The sequence below is a fragment of the Ursus americanus genome, chromosome 21 (assembly GCF_024610735.1).
Source record: "Ursus americanus isolate L20-20 chromosome 21, mUrsAme1.1.p, whole genome shotgun sequence".
Classification (NCBI taxonomy): Eukaryota; Metazoa; Chordata; class Mammalia; order Carnivora; family Ursidae; genus Ursus; species Ursus americanus.
Genome location: NC_142147.1, coordinates 55,663,138 through 55,674,875, shown reverse-complemented (window position 1 = coordinate 55,674,875; position 11,738 = coordinate 55,663,138). Strand labels below are relative to the sequence as shown.

At 52.0% G+C, this 11,738-nt stretch overlaps 1 protein-coding gene across 1 annotated transcript; it reads right to left on the bottom strand.

Annotated features, from left to right (window-relative positions):
* Window positions 1-381: 381 nt before the first annotated feature.
* On the bottom strand, window positions 382-6,415 carry LOC123786963 (leukocyte immunoglobulin-like receptor subfamily A member 2). Its single transcript, XM_087853398.1, has 9 exons — window positions 6,202-6,415; window positions 6,006-6,041; window positions 5,515-5,799; window positions 4,758-5,060; window positions 4,269-4,565; window positions 3,714-4,022; window positions 1,377-1,427; window positions 1,114-1,243; window positions 382-553 (listed from the first exon to the last, which is right to left on the bottom strand). Exons 1-9 carry the CDS (start codon window positions 6,233-6,235, stop codon window positions 382-384), a joined length of 1,617 nt encoding a protein of 538 aa, XP_087709524.1. The 5' UTR covers window positions 6,236-6,415.
* Between the last annotated feature and the right edge of the window lie 5,323 nt (window positions 6,416-11,738).

Genomic DNA, 11,738 nt, shown 5'->3' with positions numbered 1-11,738 from the left:
ATCCCAAGACCCTGAGATCATGAGCTAAGCCAAAGGCAGGCATTTAACCTACTAAGCCACCCAGGCGCCCTTCATTTTAAGGATAGAGTGTGCAGATTACCAATTCCGAGTGTGGCCCCACAGGATTCTGGAGCTCCATCAGCATATCCAGTCATGACTTGTTGGCTGAGAAATACCCGCCATGTTGGAAACAACAAAGTATCTCTTATGCTCCAATTTGAGGCAGTGGACAGTGCCAGGTGTCGGACTGCCTGATCATAGCTACATGTCTTTTCCCCTGAACCAGAAAATCCACACTACCCGCTACCAAACTGGCCGGAGCAATTTGCACACTCAGCAGTACGTGAGATGCTGCCTGTCGTCCAGCAATTAACACTGAAATCAAAAATAGCAACAAACATCTATCATCTTGGAATTCACAATCTCATTTAATTGGCACCCCAGCTCGGAAGGAGCCATCATCACCACCAGCCACCCAGGAAGCACTGCAGGCTCAGGCAGGAGAGTGCCGATTCCAGGTGCCTGTGCGGGGGAAGAGCCATGCAGGCAGCACCTGGGGAAGAGAGAGAAGCCTGCACAATCCAGAGAGGGTGCTGGGATGTCATTCTGGGCTTGCACCTTCCAGGCGGGATAGAAATTTCGGTCTGTCGAAGCAGTTGCTCAACCACATGACCTGAGTCTCTGCGCTTAGAGCCGGAGGCACAGACCGGAAACTCACATGGGGGGGGGCGTGTACATGATAAAAAAGACATTTGCGACACACAGTGTTGGAACAGAACAAAAAAGGGAATGGAGTTATGGACACAAACGTTCTGTGGGATGAAGCTTCATGTCATCAGGATGGGGGAATGACAGAAGCCCGACACTAAGGAACAGCGAGGCAGGGGTAAGGCTGGTGGTAGAGAAGCCCCCTCTGGGGAGCATTCCCAGCTTTGGTCCTTGCCTCCCGCACAGACAACACGGCTTCGCTGCCTTTAGGTCTTCAGCTCAGAGTTCACACAGCTCATGAACCTTTTCAGAATCTTCTGGGTCATTGCAGCCTTGTGTGTGTGTGGTTCTGTTCTAAGGTTCTACAAACCCCAAAGAGTGTGTGCCGCGTCGTCCTCACGTTACCTCTCGGTTTCACCGTGGGAACCTCTCTGGCTGTGCCACGCCTGAAAGACCCACACCGCTAGCGCCACCAGGACCAGTGTGGACAGACCCATTCGGATGAGATTCTCCAGTGTGTGATCTGGGAGTGGGGCTGGGGACAATGGCACAGAGAGGTCATGCACGGTAGGACAGGTCACGTCCACCACGGCACCCAGAGGGGAGCTCTAGGTCTCCCCTCCCCTTGAACAGGTCATATGCGCCCCAGCCTGTGTTCCGTTACTCACCACTCGTGGAGTCTGGAGTCTGCACGGACGGGGTGAGAGTAACAGCAGCCCCTGAGAGTCAGGAAAGCAGAGCAAATGAGTAGCTGGGGACATCTCAGCCCAGCGTTCCCCCGAGGATCTGAACGATCAAATCTCCCTTCCCCTGTCCCGAGGAGCGAGCTCGGCTCTCACAGTGATCCCTCCCGCAGCCGGAGGTGAGGCGCAATCCCTCTTGTCTCCGATTCCTTTGCATTTAGACTTTGCTCTGGGGTCTCAATGACAAAAAAGGGTTCCGCCACTCCCCACGCCATGAGCTGACAGTGCACCTGTTTGGAAATCCCTCAGGTCTAGATCTTTCTTGCTCTCTCAGCAGACTGAGCAATAGCCCACACTGAGCTTAATTTCCTGGTGAGGAGGGTCCTGAGTTAATCCTTAGCTGAGAAGCCTGGATTCATGGATGAGAGGAACCCCAGGGATTCCTGAAGGTCAGAAACACAAAGGGCTGGGCACCCAGGGCTACCAGTCTCTGCTCAGCCTTGGCTCATTCTGTTTTATCCCGCATCTATGTTAAGAACCTTCAAATGATTTTCTTCTCCTATTTCATCCATCCATCCATCCATCCATCCATTCATTCATTCATTCATTCATTCACTATTGAGCTAATAGTTACGGACTATCTGGAAATATAAATAGATGTACTTATATACATATGTGTGTATTTATGTATATTATTTACACATTTGATATAGGATATATTTATGTATAAAAATATATAAAATCACATACTATACATAAATACAAACAATATACACATTATATATCATATAATGTATTTTATATGTAACGTATATCTGTATGCAAATAGAGACATATGTGGTGAGACAATTGTATGCATGCAATACACAGGGTACGTGGGCCAGCATGCCCGCGTGGGTCTTGGTGAAGTTAATAAAGAAAAATCAATGTTCTTATTAAGAAGTAAAATGCGGAGTTAGCAAAAACATAATACAAAATGAAAAATGAAAAAATAAATTGAAATCAACCAAACTTTTTGTAAAAAAGGAGGAGAAGAAGAAAAATGTGCAGTGCCTGGATGACTCAGTCATTAAGCATCTGACTCTTGATCTCAGCTCAGGTCTGGATCCCAGGGTTGTGAGTTCGAGCCCCACATTGGGCTCCACGCTCAAGGAAGAAGGAGAAGGAGGAGGAAAATGTGTATCAGATAATGTGGAGCTATGAATAGAGAAGTCTATAATACATTTAGGACTGATGAAACACCTTTTAAAAATAATAAGAGGTTGAGGCGCCTGGGTGGCACAGCGGTTAAGCGTCTGCCTTCGGCTCAGGGTGTGATCCCGGCGTTATGGGATCGAGCCCCACATCAGGCTCCTCCGCTATGAGCCTGCTTCTTCCTCTCCCACTCCCCCTGCTTGTGTTCCCTCTCTCGCTGGCTGTCTCTATCTCTGTCAAATAAATAAATAAAATCTTTAAAAATAATAATAATTTAAAAAAATAAAAAAATAAAAATTATAAGAGGTGTGAACGGGGTCTTTGTATAGGGTCAGCAGCCAAGGTGTCATTTGGAAGAGGATTTTAAGTCAAACCTGAAGGGGAGCAAACCGTGAGGCATAGGAAGGGAGGGCCAGTATCTGGCACACAATGAATGTCCCTGTCCTCTGCCTAAGCTATTCTGTTCTAAGAACTTCACCATGAGATAAGGGGCAATTGCATCCACACAGCCCTGGGCGTTGGGTACGTGCAAGGACAGTCATCACAGGATAGTCTGAAGTATCAAAAGGCTGGGAACAAACAAACTGCCGAATTAGAGGGCATTGGATACATATATCCTGACCCTTTCAAGCAAGAAACTACTAAACAACCATTAAAAAGTGTAGAAGAGACTTACATACACTGATACCAGATAATTCTTTAGAACGTATTATTTCATTAAAAACAAATAGAGCTGATCAGAACTGTGTCTGTAAGATGTTGATGTTTGCCCACCCACGGAAAATATGTTTGTAGGGTGTCCCGGACTGTTTGGGGGGAAAATGTAGCCGAGTGTGGTCAGGCTGATTTGGGAGGATTGAGCAAGTGGTAGCAGAGATTGGGAGGTAACTACTCTTCTTGTACCCCATTTGTGAACACTAGCTGGCATAGACCCTGTCGATGCCCTCCCGTGAAAGACGGAGGGAAAAGCAAGGCCTCTGGCTTTTTCAGAGAGGCTGCATTTCACACGTGGGTGGGGGCCCAGCGGGAGGTGTGGGGCAGAGGAGGGAAGGACAAGGTGCCTGCAGAGAGGTCATCCAGACACGAGACAGAAGGGATGGGGAGGAAGACATTCCGACAGCCCCTCACCTGTGACCACGAGCTCCAGGGGGTCGCTGGGGTGCGACAGCAGGAAAGGGGTGCTGCCCAGTGACCCGTAGCACCTGTAAGTCCCCCGGTGATCCAGAGTCGCAGGGCGCAAGGGAAAGTTCGCCTGAAATACTCCATCTTGGTGCTGAGACCTGAGGTGCAGGGGGGGCCCGGCTTCCCCCTCCTTGGACAGAAGGAACGCATCAAACAAGCTGGGGCTCTGACAGCGCAGGGTCACATTCTCTCCTGGGGCCACAGTGGGGCTCGGCCAGGCAGACAGAGTGGGAGCTGGCCCCTGCGGCGGCAGGACTGGGAGAGAGAGTCCTGGGTGTTAGGGGCGGCTCCGCGCTCTCGCCCCTCCCCTGAGCCGAGCTGTCACTCAGGTGCTCCACCCAAGTGCAGCTGCTTCCGCTTCCAGATTGCCGAAGATCTCGAAGATCTCGCACTTTCCTGTGCTGGCACCTCTCTGCCTGTGCTCCCCGCCCCCACCTCCAACAAGACCCTAAGATGCCAGTCCAGGAAAAGTGAAGTGCGGGCTGGGATATGACTCCTCACCTGCGACCAGGATGTCCAGGAGGTCACTGGGGGCGGACCACTTGGAGGAGAGGGTGTGTCCACCATAGCACGTGTACCGGCCCCCGTGGGAGGGTCTCACAGGGCCCAGGGCGAAGTCAGCCCCAGAGAGTCCCTCCTGGAGCTGCCTGGCAAGGTACTGGGGAGGGTCACCTGCGCCCTCCTTGGACAGAGCGAATCTGTCGTAGCTGACATCAGAGCGACACTGGAGGGTCAGGCTCTGTCCAGGAGCCACCACCGGCCCTGGCAAGACTGACAGGGATGGTTTCCTAGACACACCTGGGAGAAAAGGCGGTTCTGGTTTCCAAGGCGGTCAGGTTCCTCCTCCTCCCACAGGCCTCCCACTGCTGCCTCTGAGTCCTGAGCCCTCTTGCCCCAACCTCATCCTGCCCAGTGCTCCACCTGAGATGAGGCTCCTCTCACTGATCTGGACACCCAAGGAGTTCTAGGGTCGTGCCCTGAATTCCTCACCTGAGATCAGCAGCTCCAAAATGAGGCTGGAGGTGGACCACACATAGGGGGAACTTGAGAAATAACCATAGCACCTGTACGTTGGCCTGTGACTTGGGCTCATGGGGTCCACGGGGAAGAGCGCCTGGAACCACCCGTCAGCTTGGTGCTGTGCGTCCAAGTGTCTGGGGTGGCCCTCGCCTCCTTCGCTACACAGAACGAACCAGTCAAATGCCTGCCATGAGCCACACTGGAGGGTCACGCTCCCTCCCGAGGTCACAATGGGGCTGGGGAGCGCCACGAGGCTGGGTTTGTTGAACATTCCTGGGAGAGAAAAAGCCAGATGTGTTCAAAGGGGAGGGGGCGCCTGAGGACGTTGTGCTAGGTGAATTAGGGTAGGCACAGAGGGACACATACTGCATGATTCCACTTCTATGAGGAATCCAAAGATGGTCAGATTCGTAGAGGCAGAGAGTAGAATGGGGGTTGCTGGGGTCTGCAGGGAGGGGAAGGGGGAGGATCATGGGTATAGAGCTTTGGTTCTGCAAGAGGATTCCGTTCTGGAGACCTGCTGGGCAGCACCGTGCTTATAACAATACTGTGTTGTGCGCTTAAGAATCTGAGAAGAAGGTAGATCTTGTTATAAGTGCTTTACCATAATAAAAAAGGGGGAGAGAGGAACACCACCCCCTGATTGTCGATGGGACGCTGCTGTAGAAAGGGAGGTCCCTCCCGGGGCACCCCCACCTCACCTGTGCAGATGGAAGGGCCCGCTCACCTGTGACCGCCAAGTCCAGAGGCTTGCTGGGAACGGACCGGCGTGTTCGTCGGTGATACAAGCAGAAGTAGCGCCCAGCAAGGTTGTAGGTCATGTGTGAGAATGGGAACTTGGCCTTGTTGCTGGGTCCCATGGGAAACTCTCTTCTCAAGGGCTCTGAGACCCCTTCCCGGTACAGGAAGTACTGGTCAGCGTGCTGAGACCCCTGACACCAGATGCTCACAGGCTTCCCTTGGGCCACCTCAGGGCCTGGCTCTGCCCAGATGATGGGTGTGAGCAGCGTCTCTGGAAGAGAGTCTGAGTTGCAGTCCCTATACTCCCTATGCCTCAGTTTCCCCTAGCTCTCAGCCCTCCGGCCCCTTGTACATGTTCTTTATTGATCAATTTAAGATTCCTCTCCTCCATCCTCCAGATGCTCTGGCAGGGCAGGGGGGGTCCTCTATTGTGCCCAAGGAGAAAGTGGGACCTGGGACCCTCGGGATTGGGCTCACCTGCCTGCACGTGGGTCATCTGGCCCAGACGCGGTCCTGGAAGAGAGATCCCAGTGAGAGGCCAGTGACTCCTGAGCAGATCCCCGCCTTTGCTGAGCATCCCAAATTCATGAGATCTCCTGAGAGATCACAGCCTGGCTCTGAGGGGCTCCCCTCTCCCACACAGGTGTCTACCCCCAACCTTCCAAAAACTCACCGAGGCAGAGAAGGACCATGAAGGTGATGGTCATGGCGCTGCTTCCCACTGGACAAGGCTGCACAGATGGACAAAACCACAGAAACTGGCAGAACAGACAGACCCACAGGATGCCGGCAGCAGGGGTCTTTCCCGTTGGTGGGCTCAGGGGAAGGGGCTCCAAAGGATGCCTGCTTTCCTGCAGACAAGTGAGACCTGATCTGTGGTATGCCCAAGCTTCCACCTACCAGGCACGACCTCTTCCTGAAGAGGGTGGGGACCCAGTTTCCAATCCTGAGTCAGCCTCATTGGCCACATACAACCTGGGTGTGCCCAAGGGAATACCACTTCCCTTCTCAAGAACTCCATATATGGGGATTTCTTTTTGTCTGCCAGTCACCCAGCAAATGTCCATTTGAACCCTTAGATTGTTTCCAGGCCCTGCACATTCATCTGTGAACGAGAAGATGTTGTCACAGTGACGGCAGGGCTCAAATTATCAGAAGACGTTCAGCAATGGATCTCACAATTACTTATTTGAAAAAGAGAAATGCACAGGGCAGGTGGTGTTCGGCTCAGGTTCGCTGCTCTTGTCTCTGCCCCCCTCTGCATCACTCACCCCTGACTCTCAGCTGGTCAGGCCAGCCTCTCTTTTTAGGGGGCGGTGACGGGGCTGCGGGGCTGGAGGAGGAGGCAGGACAGGACGACTTTCATGCTGACTTCCATCCCAGCTCTGGGGTGCCTGGCTGGTTCCGTCCATAGAGCCTGTGACTCTTGCTCTTGGGGTCGTAGTTGAAGCCCCACGTTGGCTGTGCAGATTACTTAAGAATAAAATCTTTAAAAAGAAAATCCCGGTTTTAACAGAAAGCCCTAAAGTCTACAGATGTAAAAGCACTAAAGAAACAATTATTTGTGCGAACGTTGGTGGGCGGGGCTCCTTGGCTGGTTCTTGTCTGGACCCCCTCCCAGGGTCCATTTACGGCACAGAACACGGGACCATGACTAGGGGAGGTGGTCTGGAGCCCCATCCCTGATGACGACGCGCAGTCAGACTCCTCCCTGCCTGTTCCCCTCCCTCCCAGGCTGCTAGCAGCTTAGGGCTTTTGCTTGTCCTTGATTCTCAAAAGCTTCTCTTACAGCTCTACCGGCCTTTACGTTTCAGCAAATCCTATGTTCCTTTCAGAGTTTCTACTAGTGCCCGGTTCCTGGAGGGACTGAAAGCATCCACTGGACTCTGACATGTCCAGTGGCCTTGTCCAGCATTTGTGCCACCTGTTCACCCTGGGGAGGAAGGCTGAGGACCCGACTGTGTCCTGGGGCTTCTAAGACCCTCAGTGACCTCCCAGAAGGAAGAAGCAGGCAAGAGAAAGGCTTGGGCCTTTTAGGGTCAGAGCCCATGGGAGTGGTTGGCTGAGCCATGGACACCAGGTGGGCTCCCAGGCAGAGCCGGAGTCCTGGGTAAGGGACTGCCTCAGGGTCCTGGGGTCAGCAAGGTGAGGTCTGACAGGGACAAAGGATGGGTTTGTGGTGTCCTCCTCAATGGGGGGACACAGATGCGGGGCTTTCCCCAGACCTGGCGCACAAGCCCAGGGCAGACCCAGCCCCTGTAGCCCCTGTTTTTCCAGGACAAGAGAATCAAGCTCTCTATGTCTTCCATCCCTCTGGGCATCAAGACCCACATGCTCTATGATTCTTGGCCTGAAACCGCATGTCTGACGTCCAGACCTGTGTGCTCTCCAGCCTCAAAGAAACAGAAGGTCCAGACCCATGGGCTCTGCTATGGACACAAGCCAGGAAGCAGCCCTGTGGATTCAGAGGCCATGTGGCCCCCGCAGAGAGTGTCCCCCGCCTGCTGCAGGGAACCTGGGCACCGTGGTCAGGGCCACTCTCCCCAAAAAATCACTTCTTTTTCTATGTGAAAGCAACCACCCTTGATTCCCAAAGAAGCAGGAGGATAAGGTGGTGACGCTCTGTTGAAACTTACCCCTATAGAAAGACCCCAACACCGCAAATAGGTGTTGCCATTTACTGCCTCCCAATCAGTGACCCTTGCTTAGGTGGTGTTGCCCAGGCAGGAAAGTGGTGCCAGAGGGATGGAGAGGGTACTTAGCAGCTGAGCGGGACCTTGGGGAGAGGGCAGGGGCTCAGCAGGGTGTGCTACAAACCACGAGAGGGTGCCATGGAAGCCCACGCATGCAAGCATGCCTTTGGAGGATTTCAGTGACAAAGCAGTTGAAGGAGGGCCTCTAGATGAAACAATGAGTAAAGGGTTTCCTTTGGGGATGATGAACATATCCTGAAACTAGTTAGAGGTGATGGTTGCACAAAACTGTACCAAACGCCACTGAATGTACACTTTTAAATGGTGAACAGTCAGTTTTATGTTATATGAACTTTACTGCGATAGGAGAAAAAGCAATGATGTGATGTTTGTTTGTAAAGTGGGCAGCACAGCCCTGACAGTTTGTGGGTGCGTTTTTATCGCACCCAGACTGTACACTTGTATCCAGAAAGGACAACATAATGACCCAACCAACCCCAGAGTCCTTTGATGTTTGCTGTCTCTCTGCCTGCCCCAGGGTACAGTAGAAATTATGTTCCCCAGATGACAGCGTTCTGTGGTCCAGCTCATCCTCGTCTACATGTTGAGCTTCCCTGCCTACTGCAAAATTGCCTCTTTTGGGTGTCCCCAACACCCCTGGACCTGTGCATAGACACCCTCCCCATTTCACCCATCGGGACCCAACCCCGGGAGGGTGGGCTCTGCGGTTGCTGTCTGTGGTGCTGATTGGCCCTTGGACATTTGGTCCGTTTCAGCACCATGGCCAGAGTCTATGAGGGCAACAAAGTTACTCTATTCTGATATCTTGGTTGGCAAGTTTGTCTCAGTGAACCCCCATCTTTGGATCTCCTATGTAGCCCCCACACAGAAGTCAGAAAATATTCAGTCAGAGCGTGAGGGTGAGTTGGAAAAATACAGGGAGATGCCAGTAGTTGACATTAATTCAGACTCCCTTCACCATCTGTGCATCCTGAACAGAGATCGAATTTGGAAGCTCAGGATGTTGGCCCCATACTCAGCATGCCAGCCACTGGAACAGCCTGTGGGGTCATACAATGTTAGCTCTCCCTATCTGCCTCAGAACATCTCTTACCAGACCAGGTTCAGGGTACCAGCTATTGGGTATGACCAAAAGATACTGGACTTTTTTGGGGGGGCACATCAAACTGGTTTCAAAACCTTGAGCTGCCTCTTGCTAGCTCTGGGTCCTTGGGAATATCATTTCACCTCTTTGAGGCTCACTTGGCTCTTCTGTAATATGGCAGTGATAATGGTGACTGCTTCGTAGGAATGTTTGGAAGACTGATGGTCAGAGATTATTATACTCAGCCTTTCACAGGAGGCAAAACGTTTAGCTAGGAGGGCAGGATCCAGAGCTAGGCAGTGATGTGATCGTAGCTCTGTCTCCTCAACTATGTTGGGACTTAGGGAAAGCCACCCTCAAACCTCTGTGTTGTCACCTATAGAATGAGGATAATGCTAGGACCTACTTCACAGGGTTTGGGTAAGAAATTAAACAGTTTCTATGTGTGATGTGTGGAGTAAAGTGTCTGACATAGAGTTAGCCCTCATGCTATCTCTGGGAGAATGGGAGCTGTTACTACCACGATTGCCATCATCATTGCCCTGGTCGCTATGTGTCTAGATGCAGCCTGATACACTGTCTGTGTTCAGGAACAGTAGCTGTTTTTATAGATTACTGTTAGGATGGCTGACAGCTGACACAGATGAAGACATTGCAGCTAAGAGTTGAAAATGACTAGCCTGGGGCTAAAGGGCAAGAGATGGTGGAAGTGAAACATGAAGTCAAGTCTGTGTGAGGCCAATGAATGGGCTTTTGCCACAATCCACCCACCCACCCGCCACCCACCGTTCAGCATCAAGGAGAGAAGGACCTTAGGAATCCTCTCCTTCACCGCAGAGGGAAAACCACGGCTCACGGTACTTTGGCCAGAAGTTTGCAAGGATCATCTTTTGGTCCTTCCCTCCTTCCTCAGCTTTGCTACTTGTACCAGAAAAGTTGCTCCTTTCTTTCACAGAACCTGCAGCAGGCTCCCAGGGACTGTTCCTGGTGGGATGGGGGCAGAGGAGGAAGGAACTGTAGATGGTCATGGTTGCATGGGGTACCGGGAGATGGCTCAGCAGAAGGAGGAAGGAGCTGAGACTCAAGAGACGGAGCTCCAGCGTCAGAGCTCAGCAGTCCTGGGAAGCAGGCGGACTGGCTGCAGGCCACTCCCAGTGCAATGGTTCTCCTGGGGCTCCCTCTGCTGGCCTCGTGCTCACTCCTTCTTCTGCCTCCCTCCCTCTATCTGTCTCCATCTTTCTGGGGCATCCTCTCTCTATAGACTTCTCTTCCTCTTTGTGTGTGTTTCTGCCTCTCTGTCTCTGTCTCTGTCCCTATCTCTCTGGGTCTTTCTCCTCTCCCTCTGAACCTAGATGGTGGTGTTTCAAAGTCCTTTTGAGTGGTAGAAATCCTTTCTGATGGGGCGTGATCCTGGCATTACGGGATCGAGCCCCACATCAGGCTCCTCCGCTATGAGCCTGCTTCTTCCTCTCCCATTCCCCCTGCTTGTGTTCCCTCTCTCGCTGGCTGTCTCTATCTCTGTCAAATAAATAAATAAAATCTTTAAAAAAAAAAGAAAAGAAATCCTTTCTGATGGCAAAACATGACCCTGGGTCACTTCGCCCCTCGGCCTCCCCCGTTCACATCCCTGAGCAGCTGGAGAAATCCCCGTAGCCTGTGCATTGGCCTGGCACACAGCAAGGGCTCAACAGATGTTGTCCTGCAGTTCTGGGGCTCAGATCTGAGCCCTCTTCCCCTTCCTGTCCAGCACAGCTGAACTAACACCTTGCCTGCCCACCCCAGCCTCCTTGGCGCCAGGATCCAGGCCTGGGGGGGGGGGGGAGCCTCCCCAGCACCCACCCACCCCTACCCCACCCCCACATAAGATGGCCAGGCTGCAGTCACCCCTCCACCTTCCGCCTGCTCTTTCAAGAAGCAGCAAGCAACTCCCCTGCCCTGGGCTAAACCCACTTCATGTGCTCTGGACCTGGACTAGCCAACACCAGCCACTACTGGCGATTTCCTTCTAAATCAATTAAAATTAAGTAAAATTTAAATTTCAGTTCTTCCATTCTGCTAGCCACATTCCAAGTGCTCAGCAGCCACATGTGGTTACCATATAGTACAATGCAGATAATAGGACATTCTCATCATTCCAGAAAGTCCTGTCGGACAGATCCCTGTCTTCCTTGCTCCGGGGGGCTCTCTCCATCATAGAGCATACCTTCTCCTGGATCTTGCATTGCTCCTTCTCTGTCAGGGTCAGCCTGCCTGAGTTCAAATCCCACCTGCACACGTTATTAGCTGTAGCAGCTGTTATCTAAGATTTTAAAAAATTAATTAAAAAAAAAAAACCTGTATGTAGGGGCTCCTGGCTGGCTCAGTCGGTAGAGTATGTAACTCTTTTTTTTTTTTTTTAAAGATTTTATTTAT

Excerpts from the sequence above, each read along its gene's own strand:
- LOC123786963 (XM_087853398.1), bottom strand. The coding sequence starts at position 6,235 with ATGACCATCACCTTCATGGTCCTTCTCTGCCTCG. Across the intron at positions 5,061-5,514 it reads TCTGGACTTGGCGGTCACAG|GAATGTTCAACAAACCCAGC; the intron begins GTGAGCGGGCCC and ends TTTCTCTCCCAG. Across the intron at positions 1,244-1,376 it reads GACTCCAGACTCCACGAGTG|CCCCACTCCCAGATCACACA; the intron begins GTGAGTAACGGA and ends CATTGTCCCCAG.